We start from the raw sequence: 23,740 nt of genomic DNA, 5'->3' as shown, positions 1-23,740 counted from the left end.
GCTATTACAGGGGTGAGCAGAACGTAGATCTCCAGACGTTTTGGACCAACTCGCAGCATGGTCATGTTGGCAGGGATGTTTGGGAAAACACCATGTCCAAACATCTGGAGATGTACCTTCTGCCCACCCCTGACCTATCATAACCAATTTTCACAATCCCCAGAGCTCCTTCTAGCATGCACCAAGGTTTACATATGCAGTAGAAATTCTCATCCCCCACTCCCAAACAGCCTTCCCATGCTACATCTAACTGCTTTCGATATTCCTAGAGCTCAAAAACAACTTGTTAAAGGGGTGAAAAAGAGCGTTAAACTGCTAGACAAGTGTTTTTCTGGACCATGGCCTGTATATTTTCCGAAATGTATGCAAGTCGAATGCAATCTCACTGTGTCTCAGGCAAAGAGAGCCCATGTATGTTGAGCTAAGTGATTTGTATCTGCAAACACTAAAACTTTTCCCATCTCACCTAGAAAGTAACAATTTCTGCAAAATTGAATGGCCAGTTATTAAATTTAACAATAACCCTATAGTTCTGTCCATGTGAATGTCCTTTAAAAATTCAATGTAATTTCCATGAAGTTCTCCTTGATGTATTCTTCCAGCAAGCCTATTGGACTGTTTTCTTTCAAATAGGGTATATATTAAAACCAATACCAAGCCATAGTCCACCTACTTTTTTATTTAAAAGAGACAAGACTGAATGTCAACAACTCTTGTTAGCAGTTACCTATGATTTTATGTAACACATTTGGGGGTGAGAATGGGGAAACACATGTACAGAACCTATATAGGATTTTTTTCAATGCACAAAAAGGATCTTATATTGCTGGTGACCTCAAACCTATCCCTTGTGTGTTTCCTCTAAGAAACCTGCTTCCAATAATACTGAATACCCAACCCATACAAATTAAGCTATTACATGCCTATTCCCCAGCAACAGTGCCCTTCCGGTAAAAACAGACCGGACCTGGTGACCCACCAGCTGAAGGCTCTGATGTGGAATTGAGTATTCCAACAGTGGATGAAGGAAAGAAGTAGGTTGTGTGTTATACAAACAACCATAAGGCAGTTAAGGACAAGAGTCCCGCCCCTTTTTTTAAAAGGCTGTTGTTTTTCCCCCTGCAGCCTGGGAGGGATGGAATCACCTACAGAGGAAACAAGGCCAAGAATGAAGCCTGAACTTCTTTGGGAAAAATTGGTTCCTGCCAGAATGGGATTTAATCCAGCTGGAGTGAATAAAGGGGGAAATATAGCCTTTGGTACTCATAGTAATGATTGTCCCCACAAGGTAAACTCCAGGTTAAAAACAATTCCTAGGTGATACAAGATTGGGGATGGGGGAAAGGAAGAGAAAAAGCAGAGAGCAAATTTCCAGGTTGTCCTAATGGACGTACGATTTTGGGGATGGGGATGCGGGGGGGGGGAGGACAAGGCGAAAACCAGGTGAGATGGGGGGACATTCTCTGTTTCATCAGTGCTGTAAGACAAGTCAAGCAAGGCAAGAGACCGGAAGGAGAGGGACGGGGGGGGGGGGGAAGGTAGCCTCTTGCCACCAAGAAGCAACACTTAATTCATTAAGAATTGGGAGAAATGGAAGAAGAAAAACGGGGGTAGGGGTAGGAAGAGAGACTAGTCCTTAGTTCTCCCTTGTTGTGGCCCCAAAATAATCCCCCAAGAAACACTTTAGGGGGGCAGAATGAATACGCAAATGGAGGCAGGGGAGAGGAGGAGGAGGAGGAAACAGACCGAAGGAAGCTATTCTCCGGGCCACCCTTTCCACACAAGTTTAGAAAAACCCCAATGGGGAGCTCATCCCCCCCTCCCTTCTGGCTACCCTAAAACAACCTTCAACCCACATCCCCACCTCTCCCTTCTGCCCCCCCCCCAAAACATGCCCACAGCAGCGTGTGTATGCGAAGAGGAGCGAAAGAAGGAAAAACAATCTGGGCAGGTGTGAGTAGGGCGGGGGGGGGGGGAGGAGATAAGAGAAGGAACAGAAAACATTTGGGGAGTGGAATGAGAACCGCGGGCAACTGAAGAGGGAGCTCTGTCTCCCCTTACTCTTATTTTCGCTCCCCCTCCCCGAAATAGCCCTCTCCAAGACACCAGAAATGTCTTCCCCCCTTCCTCCTTCTCTAGCAAGGCCTACTCACCCTTCCACCTTGGCAAACGCAGGCTGGCTCACCTCACCCCACCCGGCGCCCCTCACCCATGCCCTGGGCCTGCCCCCGACAACAAGCCCGGGCCTGCCCCCGGCCGAGGCCTGCTCTGCCCGAGTCAGCGTCTCTAGTGACCCCCGTCTCGGGCGGTGCGGGGGGGGGCGAGAGAGGGAGAGAGAGGCGGCCTGGCGCCCTCCCTCCCCACTGCCCCCTCCTTCTCCCCCTCCCTCCCTCGGGCCTTGCCTGTCTCCCTCAGGCTCGCAACCACCTCCCGGCCTTCTCTCTCTCTCAACCCCCCCCCTCGCCCGGCCTCCTCGGACCTTCTTCAGCTCGTTGTCGGAGGCCCCCGGCGGCACCCCGAGGATGTCGTAGAGTTTGGTGTCGGCCACATTCGCCATGGCGGGCTGGAGGGGTCCGGGATAGGGAAGGCCGCCGCGCCGGCTGGGTGGGGAGGGGAAGGCCGCAAAACACCGGGATCAGGACGGCGGTGCGTGAGGGAGGAAAGAGGAAAGAGGAGGGGGGAGAGAGAGAGTGAGAGGGAGGAAAGGGAAGGCCTTCGCCACGCACGCCGACGTCGCCACGCCGCGACGCACGCACGCACGCACGCGCCCGGAAGGCCACGAGCCCGTGAGGGGGGAGCGCCAAGCTCCGCCTCCTTGCAGGGAAAAGGGCACGCCCCCTTCTCCTCACGCCCTCTGAGGCGAGGATGCCAAGAGAGGGGGGAAATCAGGGAGTGGAGTGAGGCGGCAGGGATCTGGATTCTGATGGAGTGTTCGTTTGTCCCAAAGACGAGTTTAACCGTCGTTTTCTCGACCCCGCACTTCCCCCCCACCGCTTCTCAGGGAATCTTGGGATTTGTAGTTCTAGGTGGGAGGGGCCGCCATGCCTAACAAAGAAGTATCAACACCTTCCCCCAAACTACAGTATCCAGCATTCTTTGTGGGATATTATATATGCATACATGAACACACATAAATATAATATGTATAATGTTCTAATATTACACATGTTATCCTGTTGGTTTTCTCCAAAGGATGCTAGGAATGCTGTAGTTTGGGGGAAGATGTTGAGAATTCTTTATATATATAACACACATAAGTTAAAGAATATGTTATAATATAAAATATTACATCATCATCATCATCATCATCATCATCATCATCATCATTATTATTATTATATCACCCCATAGCTGAAGCTCTCTGGGCGGTTCACATAAGATAAAACATTTAAAAACAATATACAAAAATTAAAAACCACAAAAACATGCAAAATGCACATACATTTAAAACCACTATATCAACTTTAGAAACGATGAGCCAAAAAAACCAAAACCAGGCTCATTACATTTTGCTAAATGCCTGGGAGAAGAGAAAAGTCTCGACCTGGCTCTGAAAAGATGACAATGTCAGTGCCAAGCGGGCCTTGCAGGGAGATTGTTCCACAGTTGGGGGGCCACCACAGAGAAGGCCCTCTTTCTTATTCCCATGGTTTTCCCCAAAGAATGCTGGGTGCTGTAGTTTGGTGGAAGGTGTTGAGAATTATTTGTTAAACATGCCTGGTCCTCCCATCCAGAACTACACACACATGATATAAAATATAATATATAATGTTATAATGTAAAAGATTACTATCTATCAATCATATTTTTAATTACTAGTGTTCTCTGGGCATATTACAAACACTTGAGAGAATAGAATAGAATTATTTTAAAGAATAAGATACAATACACAACAAAACAATATGTTACTTTTCTGGAATAGGTCTCATGCAAGTTTGTTGGGTAAATAGATGGACAAATATAGACGTGTGAGTGTGTCTATCACCCCACAGACTTATATCAGGTCTATGCTATAAAACTAAGAGCACAATCCTATGCATGGTTAAAAAGAAGAAAAATAAGTCCTACAAGTCCCAGCATTCCACAGCCTGCTGGCTGGGGAATGCTGGGAATTGTAGGACTTCCTCCCCCCTCAAACCTGCATAGGATTGCGTCCTAACTGTGTTAATTCTGTTGCAGAAAAATAGCAAGAGTCCTGTGGCAGTGTAATAAGTTACAGCACAGTTATGCATGTTTAACATACTTAGGATTGCACTGTAATTCAGTGGTGCTCATTTCCAGGTCAGTGTGCATAGGAATCAGGTGGCTATCCATTTTGTGGCTGCTTTGCCTTGCCCCTAATTATTTCTACAATGATTAGAAAGCCATACCATCTGAGATGTATTTCTTTACACTGAAGGTTGCATACCAGGCAATCTCTCATAATTACTGACCAGAAACAAACCTGCCCGCCTTCAGTGAGAGGGCTGCATCATGTGTCCTCTTTGGGGCCTTCCAAGGAGACATCTCTTAGAATCAAGGAAATGGGTCCATGGGGGAAGACAGCTGTCTGCCACTTCCGTGGCAGGACTACCAATTCCAGCATAGCTACTCTTCCTGCTCAGCCTTCTGTCGTCTTCTTTTCACCTCCTCTCCTGCATGTGATAGAAATGGCTCCTTAACACGATCCCGTGTTTTCTGGCCATCATAGCATCTTTATTCTCAACATGGAAAATGTGGCAAGAGATTTTATGACGCTATATCGCAGATATACCACAGTGCCATCTAGTGGCTGTATAATGAAACATATAGAACTTGCTCAGAAAGAAACCCCCAGGAAAGAAAACCCACATGTAAAGGAGCCAATCTTAATCCATCAAGGAATCCGGAAGCAGAAGCAGATTTTAGCCTTGCAAAAAGAAGCCCTGACTCTTCTGCAGGGCGGTTGCCTTCTGGGCTTACCAAAAATTTTTTAGGGATTTTTCAGATTTGGATATATGTCATGTTGTCAGAGGTATTCTCATAAGCCACGGTTTAGATCACTATATGCATAATTAAATGAGCAACAAATAAACAGGCACCATGTCAGATCTCAATGGTTTTGGTGCATATGCGCTAGGACGGGTGGAAAGAAGTTAGATCTCCAGATGTTTTGCACTTTAACTCCCATAATCCTTTGCCAGCATGGCCAATGGTCATGAATGCTTGGCGTTGAAGTCAAAAGTATCTTTAAATGTAATTTGCTGTTTAATTAATTGTGGCAAGCCAGCCCTGCTGCATTTGGGGGCCCTCTTGTATCGGAGGCCCTCAGTTTTGTTCCAAAAACCTGGCCTGAAGGTACCACTGCTTAGAAGAAAGCCTAATTCAATTTAATGGGGATTGTGTCTGAGTAAACATGTATAAAATCAGGCTATTTGTCTGTCTAGCTATGTTGTAGTGGTCATTTTTAAATAGGATGCTAATTTACAAGTCTTTTCCCATAGGGGCCCAGAAAAATATGACAAAAGCTGTGTGTTAAAACGTCCGTTTATATTTTAATTGGAACAAAAGTCAGTTTTGACCTATAGTGTGAGGTAAAATGGATTGGCTGTATTTTTTTAACACCCTTCTTGACGATTCCAGGAAATGTGGCATGGGGTACTTAAGAGCCAATTTTATTCCTTGACTCATTGCGAGGAAACACAGTAATACTCTTTCTAAAAGGTCACATTGGCTATCTGTCTCCTCAAATATTAACACCGTTTCGTTCTCTCACTGTGCTCTATTCTTGAGTGGTGGGCGGGTAGAAAAGACACAGACGCCTGTGGGTCAGAGGGTCCTTTGAGAAGGTTGCAGATAAAGGATGACATTTTGCAATTGGCCGTGACAGAAGCACAGGTCAAGGAATCTGCTTTTACGCAACGCGAGATTGGCTCGTTCACAATGAGGCAATGAGCAGCGTTCAGGCTGTAGTTAAGGGCTGCAATTTAGGGGCAACACAGTTTGGATCCCTTTGTCCATAATGAACTTATCTGTGAGCCTGAACCTAATTGACTCCAAGTGGCCCCAAGATAGTGGTGGGTATGTATGTTGGATGCTAGTTTCCTGGATCAGTTGCTCAAGAGTTGAGAGAGGGGGTTTAGCTCAGTGGTACAGCTCCTGCCAGAGTCAGTCCCCAGCACCAACAGGTAGGGCAGGAAAAAAATCTGAAACCCCCGGGAGCCATTGCCAGCCAGTGTTGACAAAACTGGGTCTGATTCAGTATAACGCAGCTCCAATCTTGTCCAAACATTACATTGGGCCATGGGTGGGACAACTTGTGCCCTTCCAGATGTTGTTGGACTATAGCTCCTCCTCCCCATTGGCTATGCTGGCTAAGACGGATGCAAGTTGCAGTCCAGCAACATCTGGAGGGTCACATGTTTCTCAACCCCCGAATTAGGCAAATTCATGGGGATAGACACAACAGGAAGACAGTGTTTTCAGCGATGTCTTATTCATGAGTCTCCCAGAGAGATGCCTCTTGCAAGTGGAGTGCTGCAATGGATTGTCCTTTGTGTGAAACAGGAAGTTGATCCTGATGATCTTCAGCTACACGGTGGCAAAGGTGGGCGTACATAACTAAAAATCCTTCCGCAGTTAAGTTCAGTAGCGACAGCACACAATACAGGCCGAGGCAAGACATTTTTCGGCCAGATGTGAAGGACAAGATGGCAGCCACACATTCCATCTACAACAGCCAAACAGGCTGACAGCTGAATTTTCTTTCAACCCTGGCAATGGGGCAGTGTCCTCTACTGCACCTGAGGGCAACAGGGTAGCTTTTGTTATTTATTTCTAACTTCTATATTATTTATACATTTTATTTAATGCATTTATACCAGGGGTGTTGAACTTCAGTCCCATGGGCCAAAGCCGGCCAACCTGGGGTTCCCCAAATGGCCACCATGTTCACTTTAATGTGTCCATTTGGATGAAGCTTGCAGTAATATCTTCTGCACAGACATCCCTAACCAGCATATAGCTTTGACAGTTGACCTAGTTTGAAGCCGCGGGAGATTAGTAGGTCAAGAAACCGAATTAACTGGTTTCTTCCTCCCTACTGTGGGGCAGCCCCTCCGGGGGGTGGGAACATAGGGCTGCACCATAGCAGGGCCTATACTACGAGTGCATGGCTTCACTCAGAAGGGGCAGGCACAGTATGTCCAATTCTGACGGTTTTATAAGTTTGCTTGAAGGCCTCCCTGTATCAAACTAAGGGCTATTCCAAGCTGTGTGAAGCCAGACTCATTGGAAGGCTATCAATGGCTACTAGCGTTGACGGTTGTGTGCTACCTCCAGTATTCGAGGCAGTAAGCTTGTGTGCACCAGTTGCTGGGGAACATGGGTGGAAGGGTACTGTTGCACCATGTCTTGCTTTGTTCAATCCCTGGCCGATGGCTGGTTGGCCACTGTGTGAACAGAGTGCTGGACTAGATGGACCCTTGGCCTGATCCAGCATCAGGGCACTTCTTATGTTCTTATGAATAGATGTGGCTGCCAACTTTCCCTTGGTGTTACCACCAGGGGGCAGTTTTGTTTGTTGAATGATTGTAGGCATGCTGCTCTCTCTTATTTGATCAGGAGAAATGAAGAAATTGCACGGAGAGAAAGAGCACAAACAGCCAGCTGCTGCATAGAAGACGAATGAGCGCTTAACTACTAGTGCATATTGACTCATCCTTCTTCCTTTTTTTGAAACACTTGCTTTTCGGGGACTGAATGAAAGGTGGCTGGTTTTGTTCTAGCTCAGGGGCAGAGGCCTCGCTTGGCAACCGGAAGCCTAGAGGTCCAATCCCAGACATCTCCAAGGCCAGATCTACACCAAGCAGGATATAACACCAGGAAAGCGGTTTGAAAACATCTTTTGGAATGTGTCCTGGGCCCCAACCATTGTCAGTGCACTTCAATACCATTATAAAGCAGTAGTGTAGATCCTGCTCAGGTAAGATGGGGGAAAACTCTCCCAGAAACCCTAGATCACCCCTGCTGGTTGATGTAGACAACACTGAGCTATAAGGTCTCACTTCAGGTTAAAGCAACTTCATGCATTAAAGAAATATATTATTTCAGTGTTTCAATTTTCATGCAAAACGAAACACCTGACACAGTTAACCATGCCAACAATTCACACCGTCTTAGCCTTCTTCTGTCATTTTCTTCCCCTTCATGACCCTGTCTTAGGATGACCATATGAAAAGGAGGACAGGGCTCCTTTATCTTTAACGATTGTATTGAAAAGGGAATTTCAGCAGCTGTCATTTGTATCTATGGAGAACCTGGTGAAATTTCCTATTCATCACAACAGTTAAAGCTGCAGGTGCCCTGCCCTCTTTTAAATCTGGTCACAGCATAGCTCCTGTAGCTTTAACTGTGGTGGTGATGAGGAAATTCCACCAGGTTCTCCATATATACAAATGATACCTGCTGAAATTCCCTTTTCTATGCAACCGTTAAAGATACAGGAGCCCTGTCCTCCTTTTCATATGGTCACCCTACCCTGTCTATCAGTGTCCCCCAAAACTGGTGCACCTCCCAATGGGACGCCATTTCCCCCCTGAATTTGGGTACAGTGGTGTGGGGTAGGGTGGGGTGAGTGCTGTCCACCCCTGCTTTATAAATCCCACCAGTTTAAACCCCCATACTTATTATTATTATTATTATTATTATTATTATTTATATAGTACCATCAACGTACATGGTGCTGTACAGAGTAAAACAGTAAATAGCAAGACCCTGCCGGATAGGCTTACATTCTAATAAAATCATAATAAAACAATAAGGAGGGGAAGAGAATGCACCAAATAGGCACTGGGTAGGGTAAAACTAGCAGTATAAAGTCAGAACAAAATCAAGTTTTAAAACCTTTAGGAAAAAGAAAAGTTTTTAGCTGAGCTTTAAAAGCTGTGATTGAACTTGTAGTTCTCAAGTGTTCTGGAAGAGCGTTCCAGGCGTAAGGGGCAGCAGAAGAAAATGGACGAAGCCGAGCAAGGGAAGTAGAGACCCTTGGGCAGGTGAGAAACATGGCATCAGAGGAGCGAAGAGCACGAGCGGGGCGATAGTGTGAGATGAGAGAGGAGAGATAGGAAGGAGCTAGACCGTGAAAAGCTTTGTAGGTCAACAGGAGAAGTTTATATTGGATTCTGAAGTGAATTGGAAGCCAATGAAGAGATTTCAGAAGTGGAGTAACATGGTCAGAGCGTCGAGCCAAGAAGATGATCTTTGCGGCAGAGTGGTGAACAGAAACCAACGGACTGATGTGAGAAGAAGGAAGGCCAGTGAGAAGAAGGTTGCAGTAGTCCAACCGAGAAATAACCAATGCATGAACAAGAGTCTTGGCAGAAGAGACAGACAAAAATGATCGAATCCTGGCAATATTATACAGGAAAAATGACTTTAATCCAGTATCAATCCTGTTTAATCCAGTTTTTAAAAATGGCAAATGTGTTTAGACATTCTAGTTGAGTCGTAGGTGTTACTTTTGCTCCCTGAAGTTGGTTCAGGGCTGCCTTCAGGGATCCAAGAGACCGGAGGATATGAACAGCCTGCTGGCATCTCGGCGTAAGCTGGTAGAAGTGCTATCAATCTTCTTGCGGGTGGATAGCAGGAGCAATGGAGACGGCCATATGGCAAAGCGCAGGAGCCATATGGGTGATGCCAAAGCTAAACTCACTCCTGATGGAAACAGGTGTGACTCCATCGAAGCCACCGACTTGTGCTCGAGTAAGCAGGAGGCAAACGCGTTTGCTTAGAAACGGTCCTTTGGCAGGCGGAGAGGACCTGTCTTAAACGGGGTACAGTCCTAATAAGCATGCGGAGTATCTAATCAGCCTGTCCTTGAAATAGACCCTGTGAACGAATTCTGTTTTGCTGAAAGGGACTGGGGTGGGAGGAGGAGAGCTTCTTAAAACAGATCTCTCTCTTTTTCTCCAGTGGGGGAGGAAGGTTTTCCATTTTGGGGGAAGAGGGGAATGGCATGAGGGTTAACAAGTTCTCCCATTCCCCTGCGGATCTTTCACTTGAAACTGCAGCCTTACTGGCTGTACAAAACATTAAAAAGCCCTTACTGAGTATATACTCCAGGGGGCTGTCTGTACACAGGGTGGATCTGTGTACCTGCACCCCATCGGTTAGACAACACAGGTTGTCCAAGGCCACCGCCGGACTTCCCTGTGACGCTGTAGTTTGAAAAAGTCAGGGATTTACCCGGACTTTTTCAAATGGAGCGACATTAATATGGAACTTCCACCATCTGACATCGCTCAGGGCCAATCCGGGGTCAACCTGGGGGTGGTGCCTGGTGGAAGGTGACCAGCGATTGGTTTCCTTCCAGGAAGAGGGCGGGGCAGCTCTGGTACCCGGAGGGCTGCCCAGGAACCCCGAGCTCCCTCCTCGGTGTCAGGATTACCTGCCCCCGAAGGGGGAAAGTGTGGGGTTTGAGAGGATGGCACTGCGGCATCAACCCAGCGCTGTGAAGACAGCTCCCAGCTCCTCAACTAACCCAGTTTATGTTGTTTAATATTTACATCAGGACTGCAGAGCCAGGGTTTTCTGGAAGGGATGAGGGCAAACAAGTTAAATCCAGACAAGACGGAGGGTACTGCGAAGTGTGCAAATGAGCCGAACTGGGCAGAGCAGGTGTGGGGAAATTGTGGTCCTTGAGATGTATTATCCTACAACTCCCATCAGCCCTTGCCAGCATAGCTGATGGTGAAGGGAGAGCAGCAGCAGGGGTTTTGAGGTTGCCCATGCACACCTGGTCGTGGCCTTCTCCATTATAGCGAGACGTATTGTATCTTTTTAAATGATAGAGATTATTTCTAAATTTGCATCTATGCACATAAATTAGCACAGGCAAATGTTATGCAAATCTATGTCCTCCTTTTGGGGGATGCCTAAGTGGCCACCGTATAACAGGGGAATGCATAGGGGGACATGTCTGGAGGGGGGTACCAGCTCGGGGGGGGTTCAAGCTTCAAGGAGATGGACTCTAGGTGTTCTGAATCCAAGGTCTCTGGATCAAAGTGCACCAATTCAATAGGTGCAGACTCTGGTTCAGCCCTGGACGTAATGCAGGATCCTGGGTTAGTTCCCAGTACTTCTGCCTTCAGCGCTGCTTATCAGAGGCCGAGGCCAGCTTTAGCGTGGGGCTCCTGACACCAGTTTATTTATTTATTTATTTAAAAGATTTATATCCCACCCTATATCATTAAGATCTCAGGGTGGCATACAGATAAAAGCATACAGTATAAAACAGTAAATATACACAGCTAAAAACAAATTAAACCATGAACCAAGTTAAAACAATATATAATTTAAAAGCAGTAAAACAAGTTAAAACAATGTGCCATCTTAGTGAATTTAAACATTAAAGGCTCTGTTAAAAAGCCATGTTTTCACTTGGCGCCAGAATAGAATTAGCGTTGGCGCCAGTCGGGCCTCCCAGGGGAGGGCATTCCACAGTCGGGGTGCCACAACAGAGAAAGCCCTCTCCCTTGTCCCATCATAGCGTATGTGTTGTGCTGGTGGGATGCGGAGAAGGGCTTCTCCAACAGATCTCAAGTCTCGGGCAGGCATATATAGGGAGAGGCGCTCCCTCAAGTATTGAGGTCCCAAGCCGTTTAGGGCTTTAAATGTTATTACCAACACCTTGAATTCCGACCAGAAGTGTATAGGCAGCCAGTGCAATTCCTTTAAGACTGGTGTTATGTGGTCTTAAGATGTTTTACCCTACCCTGTGCCTGTTTACCCTACCCAGTGCCTGTTTACCCTACCCCGTGCCTGTTTGCATTCTCTTCCCCTCCTTATTGCTTTACTATGATTTTATTAGAATGTAAGCCTATGCGGCAGGGTCTTGCTATTTACTGTTTTACTCTGTACAGCACCATGTACATTGATGGTGCTATATAAATAAATAAATAAATAAATAAATAAATAAATAAATAAATAATAATAATAATAATAATACCTGCCAGCAGTCTAGCTGCTGCATTTTGCACTAGCTGCAACTTCCGAGTCGTCTTCAAGTAAGTTTACCTTACTTAGGGTGACCATATGAAAAGGAGGACAGGGCTCCTGTATCTTTAACAGCTGTAGAGAAAAGGGGATTTCAGCAGGTGTCATTTGCACCTGGTGAAATTCCCTCTTTATTACAACAGTTAAAGCTGCAGGAGCCCTGCCCAGGTGCTGCATGTATTCAAATGACACCTGCTGAAATTCTCTTTTCTCTACAACTGTTAAAGATACAGGAGCCCGGTCCTCCTTTCCATATGGTCACCCTACCTTATTCTTACCCACTGTAAAATTGCATGTGTGGATGAAGTTGACTCCATTTTCAATTCTATGAGAAGGGGAAGGTTTGCTTGAGCAGCTTGGAAAATCCTTACAACTCTACGATTATCAACATTTTCTTCATAACCATGAGGACTAGGAACATGGCTGTTCTTAAAACAAAGGCTGAGATTGTCAGCATCAAGTTATGCATTAGATAACGAAACACATTCAAGCAACACATTGGCATGTGTAGAATATATCTAAGCTTTTCAGTCTGACGCAGTTCGTCCAAGAACTTTGTTTCAAAAACCCTGAACAGTAAAGTCATGCTTTCGCCAAGATCAAAGACTGAACTACACTGCTGGGAATTCACTCTGTCTTTGAAATTGGCAACAACAGAATATTATTTTCATCACTACTCCAGAAAAGGTCAGGGAATAGCTGAGAAATCTTTGCTTTAGTGTAATTGCAGAAGCGGCAAGGACTTTCTCTTTTTCTCTTTTTATTCTGGTTTAGTTTGTTCTGGTCTTTTATAAAACAAATTCCAACCAGGGCAGGCTTTTCTGCAAAAATCAAATGGGAACTGGACTCAAGGTTGTGTGATTTCTGTGTCATCATCCTTAAAAGAAGCCTCAAAGAAAATAACATGAAAAAGAGTGAAATGCGATAAAGTGAAACAACAAAGGAATAGCCCTTGTGGTCAACTGATAGGTATGGCACCTTCACTTGGTTGGCTCCAGGTTTACTCAGAGTAGACCCATTGAAATCAATGGGACTTACGTTAGTCATTAAAAACTAAAGATCCAATTATTTCGATAAATCTATTCTAAGCATGACTAAGTCTGGATCTGGCCCCAGAAGTTTTCAGGATTGAACCCTCTTAAGTTTTAACATTGTACAAGGTGGGCCTGCTTAAAGGGCTGCCTACCTTCTGAAATAAGGCAAGTGTCTCTGATAAACAGGGCCTTCTTAGTGGCTACCCCTTTGCTGGGGAATTCACTCTACAAGGAGGCCCACCAGGCTTCCTCTCTAATGAGGTTGTAGAAAATTGGTGAAGGCTTGGCTGTTCAATAAAGCACTTGATGCTTATTAGGATGGGCTGCAAAAGGTTGGCCATCTCTGGTTGGCTGGGGAGCAAAGCCAAGAGATGACTATTGTCCTCAGGTCCTGCTTCTGGTAGGGTGACCCTATGGAAAGGAGGACAGGGCTCCTGTATCTTTAACAGTTGCATAGAAAAGGGAATTTCAGCAGGAGTCATTTGTATGCATGCAGAACCTGGTGAAATTCCCTCTTCCTCACAACAGTTAAAGCTGCAGGAGCTATACTAGAGGGACCAGATTTAAAAGAGGGGAGGGCACCTGCAGCTTTAACTGTTGTGATGAAGAGGAAATTTCATCAGGTTCTCCATATATACAAATGATACCTGCTGAAATTCCCTTTTCAATACAACTGTTAAAGATACAGGAGCCCTGTCCTCCTTTTCATATGGTCACCCTAGCTTCTGGTCTTCCCATGGGCATCTGTCAGTGGTGGCTCTGGGTTTTTGAGGGCCCTTGCACAAGGCATCATCAATGGGGGCCCCTCCGTCAGGGAGTTGACCCTCTTACCACCATTGTCACCATCTGCTATTGCTCTTCCTTCTCTTCCTCCTCATTGGTATCACTTGCTTGTTTGACAGACAGAAAGCCAGTGAGCAAGGAGGCAGCAGCCTCCTCCTTCTCAGCACCACGAGAGGCAGGATATCAAGCAGGTTGCAATGATGGAGGAGCAAGTGGGCCCATGCTGGAATATGGCACCTTGGTAGATGCCTGATCATGCCTACCCTTGACACTGGCTCTGGCCACTGTGGCTGTTATAGAGGCATGAGGTGGGCAGGCTTTGTGTATAACCATGAGCAGCAGAAGGAAAACAATAGGGAGACATTCTCGGTTTAGGGATCATTTTCAACCCTAACTGTGGCAGACCCTAACTAGTTTCAATGCAACAATTCAGCCTTCCCCAACCTGGTGCCCTCCAGATGTTTTGGGCTTCACCTCCCATCAGCTCCAGCTGACATGGCCATTGGTCAGGAATGCTGGGAATTGTAGTTCCAAAAAAACTGGAAGGAAGTAGGTTGGGAAAGGATGTAGTAACTGTACTCCCACGCTGAGGCTCTTTGGCACATTTATTTCAAATATTTCTATCCTCTCTCTCTGGTTGAAAGAGCCTTGAAGCTAGCTCCCAAAGAATAAAACAATTGAAACACAAAAGACACATCCCTAACCAAAAAGAACAAAAAAAAATCAATAAAAACCAACATTAAAAATAGAACAGGCAAGGAAAAACCCACACATCAGCCATCAATTGCTCGGGAGAGTAAGATCATTGTAACTTTGAACCTAAAAGACACAGTCCGTGCTGAAATAAGAAGTGTTTGTTCCCTAAGGCAGGTGGGTATTCCATAAACTAGGGTGACCATAGGAAAAGGAGGACAGGGCTCCTTCATCTTTAACAGTTGTATTAAAAGGGGAATTTCAGCAGGTGTCATTTGTATGCATGCAGCACCTGGTGAAATTCCCTCTTTATCACAACAGTTAAAGCTGCAGGAGCTATACTAGAGTGACCAGATCAAAAGAGGGCAAATTAATTACAAAAAAGGTTTTTTTGCCGAACGTACACATTTTTACAAGCATAATCTCTAATATAATGCATTTTAAACAGTTATTTTCTCAGAAATATGCATTTTATGTGTGTGCATTTTCCCCAATCTATGCTTGTTTCTATACTTTTTTTAAAAAAAATTGGAGATCCATTGCAAAATTTGAAGAAGTGTAAATTTTGAAGGATAACTAGATGGTTTGCGTATTGGTCCAAAAGTGCAGAATTAGGTGAGTTCACATTTTAATGTGAAACAAACAAATTTCTCCCTCCTCCCTGTCTAGTCGAGGGAGCCCTATAGTTCTGTGCGGTGGAGCCAAGGCGTGGGTTGGAAAAACCTCCCCTCCAGCAGGGAAACGGTCCTTTTTTAATCCTCTCAGCGAATCTAGATGGATATGCTTTATATTTATTCTCGGAGCTGCTTACTCAAGAAATTATGCTTGATTTAAAAGCGTTCCCTCAATTGCTGCGGCGAACATTTCAAAGGTTTATAAATAACGCAGAGGAGGTGGTCTCCCGGGACCGAAGCGACAGGCGACATTCACTTGGTTTAATTTGTAAGGCGGACTAATTAGCTAATTATAGGGGCTGCGATGTGAGTTGGCCTGACAAGAGGTGAACTTGGCTGCAGAATTATGGAATCAAAACACAGAAAGGTGGAGTTAGAAACAGAGATCTCTCGAAGCAATTTCCCCAGCTGTGTGCTGGTGCGTAGAAGTACGGTGTTGTGGAACCTTATGCCCGCGGGCTAAAACCGGCTCTCCCGGAGTCCCAATCTAGCCCACTCCCAGGGTTCTCCAGATGACCCTTTTTACTGGACACACCTCCTTTTCTCTGACTACCGATCATTTTGGTGCTTTTTTAGCTTTTACATTCATCCCTTCCGCTTCAATTCTAAAAGATTTAAGCGCCTCTTTTAAGGCTGAGTTACTGGAAGTAAGAGCTTTAAGATAAATATACTGGTGTTTTTTGTTACTTTGGCCTTTGCTATGCATGCGTGGCCAGGATCCATGGATGCCTACACAAAGATGTGCACACCAGTGTTCCTGATAGAGATTGCACTTTCCTTGCTGCTAGTAGTGGCAGAAAAAGTTGATCTCTGGGAAAGGGATTGGAGAGTACCAGTGTGCGGAAATTGGCAGGGGGGAATTATGTGGCAGTGGATGGGGGTCAGGGCACCCTTTGGGGGGCATAATAAAGGCCCCCAGGTCATAGGTTGTGGATCCCCACTGTAGTAGGTCTTCTGAACATTCAGTCACTCTCAGAGATGCAGCCAAGGCACCCTCCCGTCTGAAGAGCATTCGTGTTGTGTCTCTGCATGATTCACTCTGCAAAATGGATAACCCTGCTGTGTCTTTGCATCAGATAGGTTCAGATCCCTCAATTAGTCCTGATGTAGAAATGCAGGAGAACAGCCTGCCCTCAAAAAGAGGCTAACCACTATGAACATAAGAAGGGCCCTGCTGGATCAGACCAAGGTTCATCTATTCCAGCATGCTGTTCGTGCAGCAGCCAACCAGCTGCCCACGGGAAGCATACTGCTTCTGATATTGCAGGTAGCATGTCACCATCTGGACTAGTAGCCATTGATAGCCTTCTCTTCCTAGAATTTATCTAAACCCCTTTTAAAGCCATCCAAATTGGTGGCCATCACTATGTCCTGAATCTCACACCAATCAGTTTCATGGGATGACCCAGTTTCTAGTTTTGAAAGAGAGGGAGATAAATGTCTCATCTACTTTCTCAGCACAGCAAGCCAGAGACTGACAGAACTTCGGACAGCTCTCTGCAGAAGCATCTGGACTGGGATAGCTCCTTATAGAAGGAGTTGTCGATTTGGCAAGGGATAAGCAGCCACTGAGGCCTTAAATAAGCTGGTCAGTTAAGGTCCCTCAGAAGTTCCACCTCCCATTGGGTACTGACTGCATCCTTGACTCATTCCTGCAGCCTTGTGCTCCTATGCCAGAGCAGGGCAACTTGTGACCATGCAGATGTTTGGCCAACAACTCCCATCAGTTCTTGCCAGCATAGTAATGGTGAGGCATGAGTGGAGATGTTTGACAAAACAGCTGGAGGGCCACAACTTGCCCACACCTGTAGTACACGGCTAAAGGACCTGAAAGCATTCTTGGAGCATTCTTGAGATTGATGGCAGGAATGAGTCCTTAGGCCCAGAGGATGTGTCGGGGGTCCTGAGTATCCTCTCTGCAGCAGGTGACCAGTAACTTGTTGAGCTCGGTTTGGGATGATGCCAAGCCTCCAACCCAGAACTATGAAAGGGACACCCCTACCGGTAGTCAGGAGCCCAGAGGTCAGCAAGGCAGATGATTCTGCTGTGTTGGTCAAGCGAGAGCAGAAAGCCAAGCTCCTAATATTTACACCTGTCTTGGCCAATCCAGAGTCCCCATACTGCCTGCCAATCAGAGAAGCTGATGTTGGACATGTGCAAAATGGGGATTTATGGACACCATCCAGAGCATCTGAATACAGCAGGCCTTAGCTCAGACTTCCCCAACCTCCAGAGGTTTGGGGTTACACCTCCCAACATTCCTGACCATTGCCATACTAGCTGGGGCTGATGGGAGTTGAATCCCAAAATATCTGGAAGGCAACAGACCAGGGAAGGCTGCCTTAGTTCACGTTCTGAGCTCTGGATTCCCAGGTTCGCTTTCCCTGTGAGTGTAACGCCAATAATTTCTGTTTGTGTGTGTGCGCGCATGTGTGTGTGTGCGCGCTTTGAGAAAAAAAATCTATTTACATTTAATGCTGTTTACATTTATTCTTAAGGTCCGTTGTACTCAGTGGAGTTTACTTCCAAACAAACACATCTAGGATTGGATTGCAGGTTTAATCAATGTTTTGTCTGCTAAAAGTTTTCTGAGCATTACAACCAGAATGCCATGGGAACCCCTATGCTCATTAAAAACAATACGGGCTAATGCTCCTCCTGCTGTGATCGTCTGCCCTTATGCATTCAAACTGCAGCCGAATCAGCCCTCAAAATTTCCCTTCAATTTAGCTGCCTGCTCTGCTTCCCAATGATTTCTCTGTGAGAAAGTTGGTTTCAATTACTCAAGAGCTCTTTCTCTTTTCACCGCGAGTTTAATTTCCTTAATGTCCTCGTAATCATATTATGGCTTTCAAAGGTAATGGTATTAGGTAGGCTGGCTTTGTGTGTAAATGTAATGATATAATTAAGACTGTATGTCCCTTAATAATGGAATCCTTTGGGAAGGCACCGTTCTCAAACATTTCCAACAGACTAGAACAAAACACGCCAACTTTTCAGCAATTTTCCTCCCAAAGAAGCTGGTGTCCCAGAGTGTGAATATGGCAAAACCAAAACCAGCAACAATGGGCAAGTTCTTCACCTTCATTTAGGATTTATTTGTTAAATCCGTGCTTTTCAAAGCAGCTGGCAGCAACCATAAAATGCAATAGATCCGTTAAAAGCACAAACCTTAGGGTGACCATATGAAAAGGAGGGCAGGGCTCCTGTATCTTTAACTATTATATAGAAAAGAGAATTTCAGCAGGTGTCATTTTTATGCATGCAGCGCCTGGTGAATTTCCCTCTTCATTGCAACAGTTAAAGCTGCAGGAGCCCTGCCCTCTTTTGTCTCTGATCACGCTAGGCAGGGCTTCTGCAGCTTTCAAGTTTTGTGATAAAGAGGGAATTTCACCAAGTGCTGCAAATATACAAATGACACCAGCTGAAATTCCCTTTTCTATGCAACCGTTAAAGATACAAGAGCCTGGTCCTCCTTTTCATATGGCCACCCTAACAAACCTTAAACTATAAACCAGGGGTGGTAACATACAGCCTCCCCTGGGCAGTTTTTCCAGCCCCCCCCCACTACTGTTGCCAATGTTGGCGTCAGCCAACAAAGCAGCGGTTTTGCTTTAAAACAGGGTCATGGAACTCCAGGCTTGGCTGCCAAATTCAGCCCTCCAAGGATTCCAATGTGACCCTCTGCGATTCTCAGGAGGCCACGCCCACTTCTCTTGGCCCCATATACTGCTCATTGTTTCCTGGTTTCCCCCTCCATTCTAAAAGGTTGAAATGCCGCACCCGAGGCTCAGTTCCTGGCAATAAGACCTTTAAGCTGAAATAGGATGGCACTGTGTTTTGTTTTTGGACTCCGCCCATTTTGCCTTTAGCCCCTCCCATCATTAGAATGTGGCCCCCGAGAGCTTTCCCGGAATGGAATTTGGCCCTTGGGCTGAAAGATGTTCTTCATCCCTGCTTTAAAGCAAGGCAGGCGTTCCCCTTGTTATGGGATGGTTTTCGGAGCCCCTCTTGGATCACACCTCCAAATTGATCAACGATGCAGGCGGCCCTTGATCTCTTTCCCTTTTCTCTCCCCTTGCTTCTCTTTCTTCTTCTCCAGCTCAAAAACAGAAAAAAATTGAAATGGGCTTCCATTTCTCTAATGTTCTGCTTAATGTCCGTCAAGGCAGGCCGTTCCTTCTGGAAGACCTACCTTTGGCCAAATTGCAGGTCCCGAGCAGTTAAAACAGGAACAAGTTGGGGTCAAGACATTCCCAAGTTACACTGCAGAGGTGAAGACGTTCTATCAGCTCCTCGTGGGACAAATCCCCTTGCATTGCAGCCAAGGAATTTTCAAGTCTGGGATTCTCTCAACGGCTGTTCAGGATGCACTCGTTTCAGCACAAGGCAGTAAACAGGCAGCAAATTGGCAAATGCAATATACCTGCACTATAATGAAATACAGCTACTTCAAACTTCTTTTATGACTCTAGAGATCTTAGGTGCGGTGCTGCTGTTTTTATCCCCCCCCCCCCAGCCCTTAATGCTCTTTTGTAGATCCTATTTGCTTTGATGAAACCCCCAGCTGATACAACATGCGTGTTGTTTGCTAGTACCGGTGGCTTTCGAAATGCTCTGCCTTTGTTCCTTTCTTCTTGTCTTGCTACAGTGCCTGCTGTTATGCTGACATTTTCATCAAAGCTCCACTGTTTTTGTCCAGCCTCTTTGTTGATGGTTAGCTGATTCGGTCCCTTGCCCTTAACTCCTCCATGGGTGCCTCCTCATTTAAAAACAGAGGATGTAGGCTCACCTTATATAGAAATGCTAGTGTCATATTATATTACTGTCTTATTAAAAGGATGTGTTCCATCTGCCCTGCCCCAAATGGATGCCCTCTTTTCTATGTCTGTATTATTATTATTAATATTATTATTATTATTATTATTATTATTATTATTATTATTATTATTATTATTTTATTTATTTATATAGCACCATCAACGTACATGGTGCTCTACAGAGTAAAACAAAAATCCTTTGGTTTCATAGCCAATACAGATATGACAGCAGAGATCTATGTGGAGTTCTCTCCTCCTCCTCCTCATTTTGATCAGAGCAGGAGTTTTAGGGGAGAGCTGGTTAACCTTTGCTACCTGCATTGATATATAAATCACCCAGCAAAAGTACTATACCAGCAAAAAGAAAAAGAAACAAGAGAAAGATTACACTGTTGGGCTGTTCTTTTTTGCACAGCTGCTCTAGTAGCATGTGTGTGAGACATTTATGTTTGGTCTTTTTGTACTAGGTATTCAAGGTAGCTATTATTTAGGAAAGGAAAGGAAAGGAACCTCTCGTGCAAGCACTGAGTCATTATTGACTCTTGGAGGGACGCCAGCTTTTGCTGACGTTTTCTTGGCAGGCCTTATAGCGGGGTGGTTTGCCGTTGCCTTCCCCAGCCGTTATTACCTTTCCCCCAGTTAAGTGGGTACTCATTTTACCGACCTTGGGAGGATGGAAGGCTGAGTCGACCCGAGCCGGCTGCCTGAAACCAGCTTCCGCTGGGATCGAACTCAGATCATGGGGAGAGTTTCAGCTGCAGAAACTGCTGCTTTACCGCTCTGCGCCACACGAGGCTCTTAGCTATTATTTAACATTATTAATATCTGACACTCATATTTTGGAGCCCCTAAATATAACACAGTACAAGCCTCTAAAAGAAAGCACGCAAACACACACACACATATTGAATACCAGTGCTGGCTGGAGAATGCTAGAAGTTATAGGACTTTTTTTCTGTCTAAACATACAGTGTATTTTACATTGTAATCCAATGCATAGGTTTGCTGTACAATGTGACATACTCCCAAATAAGTGAGTATAAGAATGCTGCCTTAAGATGCAATCCTATACTCACTTACTAGGGAGTATGACACATAGGGAGTATGAATAGGACTTCTGTGTAGACGTTCATTGGATTGCACTGTAAAATACATCCATATATATATAGAGAAGGATAGCATTCAAATAGGTGTATTGCTTATACAACTATTTCTGGTAGCTGCTACCCCCCTCCCCTCACAAAAATAGCCTGTTAAGTCTGCAAGAGTGCTTTGTGCAGAAAAAGAAGACATTCAACTTCATCCACACTTAAGAGTTCAATGCCACGTAGAGGTCTTCCTTGAGGAAATCAATGAGTACGTCCCTCCTTAGTAATGTCAGTTCGGTAATCAATGCACTCACCGACTTCAGCATGGTGCCCTTCAAAATGACATACAGGATGGGCTCAATTGATCTGGCAATCTTAGAACATGGGCTGGCAAGAACACTCTATTCTATGCGGCTCAGCTGTTTCCCAACTTTTGATAAAGTGATCGGGGCCTCTTGAAGTCAAGAAGAGTTGTGTTAGGAACAATCCTTGACCCTCAAATACCTCGTTATGTATTAAAAGGACCCCGATAAGAGCTGAGAAGGGGAGATCCATTATGGATGCTACAGCAGTGGTCACACCGCACCACCACTCTGTGACCGAGCTTCAGCCCCTCCCCAGGGGCTTACTCTAGATTCCATTGAAAAATAGAACTGGAGCTATAGAGAAGCATGGATACAACTGCCACACAGTTAAACACAGAGGGTGATATCCAATGCTAGCCTAACTGCTGTCCTTTTTCTGCATGCAATTCCTTTGCTGAGGGAACTGCACTGGTTGCCTAATTGCTACAGGGCCAGGTCTGAGGTTTGGGTACTAATGTACAAAGCCCTAAACAACTTGGGACTAGGATACCTGAGAGAGTACCTTCTCCCTTTCCAACCTACCCATTCACTGGAGTCATCAGAAGGACTTCTCCTGGTGGTTCCGCATGGCGCTATGGCCTGACTGGCGTCCACCAGAAGAAGAAGCTTCAGCGTGGTGCCCCTCCCCTTTTTTGGGGGGGAAACTCCAGGCAAGCACCAACACTTCCTGAAAACGCCTCTATTCCGGGAGGTGACAGCCATGGTTTTTATGGGCATTCTGTTTTTAAAAAGTAAGGATTTTTTAATATAGTGTTTCAATCTTTTTTATTTTTGACTGTTTTACTTCTTACATTCACCGTTCTAGAATCTGTTTTAGATATGGAGCGGTATACAAATTTTTGTAAACAAAATTAACTAAACAACTTAAGTCCCATTAATTTCAATGGGTCAATTTTAGTAGGACTAACCTTGGATACAACCCATAGAAATTAAAGACAAAATACATGAGTGAAATGTTATTTCCAAACCTCTTTTCATTGACAATCTAAGGAAGCAATGCTTGGATTCAAAGAACTGTGATGTAGAAGGGAAACAGTGGCTAGCACAACAAGCAGTTGTACAAGGCTTTGTGAAACATTCACGCAGTGCTACAACTCGATAATTCTTATGCCTCTACAAGTTGAACAAGCTTTTGCACAAACGGAAGAGCGTCAATGGATGTAGTTTTAATGTTTCTCACAGTCTAGCATGATGTATAAAACAGCCCTTTTGTGGGGGGGGACCCCTTTTTGTATCAGGGTGACCCATCCAATCACTTTTGGTACTCAGTTACTAACTCTTGGGTACATTTCAGTGAGAATAGAGATTATGGTTTTGGTAATGCAGCAATCAGCTGGCCTGCACTGTAGTTAGTAATTATCTTCAAAGCCCTCTAGATTAGCATCTCTAATGGTAATGGAGCCATGTCTTGATTAAGAAAAGTGGGAAGTTTCTTTCCCGTTATTGGATCTGTCAGAGCACATTTGATGGAGACTTTTGCTCACTTAAATGGAAACAGAACAATTGGCTGTACCTCAAAGATGAGACTTTTTATTGGTGCTTGGGTAGCTAACCCAGCATTACTACTGCCACGACAGCTCCAAAATTAATAGGCTGAGCTTCTTGCTAAATCAACTTTCTAAAAAAGAGGACGTTTTATTTATATCCTGCATACATGTAGTAGTGTCTCAGCAGACAAACTGTGAGGATAACTTTATTTGCCTGGTGGTAACTCTTCCATTTTGCAGTAGGGCAGTCATGGAATCAAATATTTCCCTCTCCAGCTGATTAACTCTCTAAGCATACTCTTAACTAGTTAATGGATTAAATAGACATGCTGAAAAACCTGAAGGTGTTTTAAAGTAAAATAAATTAAATACATGAAAAGTGTCAAAATAAGTATTAAGATGTCCAAAGAGAGGATGTACTTTTTTTAAAAAAAGACACTTGTCAAGTACTCAGCCAGAACAGTGCTAATGATATGAATCTTTCCTTGGAAGCTTTCATCCTAGCAGCTAATTTTGCTAATAAGCTTGATGAGTTCTTTCCCTCATAATGAACTGGTATGTTTTATCCAATTTTTTTCTAAAGAGAAAGAAAACACTTAGACTAGTGGGATCACTCAGCTGGGAAGAGGCCTAGAATTACTTGACATCTCAGCTCATTTACATACCCCCTATTCCCAAGACCACCTAAAATGAAAGTTATTAAAGGTTATGATCCTGTGATGCCTAGTTATCACTGGTTTTTGAGACATAAGTTGATTTTAGAACAGTCTCTCTGCCACAATGT

At 44.9% G+C, this 23,740-nt stretch overlaps 1 protein-coding gene across 2 annotated transcripts in view; it reads right to left on the bottom strand.

The window, feature by feature from the left end:
• DNAJA2 (DnaJ heat shock protein family (Hsp40) member A2) overlaps positions 1–23,740 on the bottom strand; it is a 99,446-nt gene that overhangs the window by 15,116 nt on the left and 60,590 nt on the right. Inside the window, exon 2 of one of the 2 annotated variants that reach the window (XM_063141246.1) lies at positions 2,480–2,571. In XM_063141246.1, the coding sequence (XP_062997316.1) occupies positions 2,480–2,557 (78 nt within the window). In that variant the 5' untranslated portion in view covers positions 2,558–2,571. Of the gene's footprint in view, positions 1–2,479; positions 2,692–23,740 lie in introns of those variants that run through there. The other variant, XM_063141245.1, reaches the window with a different exon arrangement.

Source organism: Elgaria multicarinata, chromosome 14 (genome assembly GCF_023053635.1).
Source record: "Elgaria multicarinata webbii isolate HBS135686 ecotype San Diego chromosome 14, rElgMul1.1.pri, whole genome shotgun sequence".
In the NCBI taxonomy this organism is placed as follows: Eukaryota; Metazoa; Chordata; class Lepidosauria; order Squamata; family Anguidae; genus Elgaria; species Elgaria multicarinata.
The sequence above is the reverse complement of the archived record's forward strand: the minus strand, read 5'-3'. Positions and strand labels throughout refer to the sequence as shown.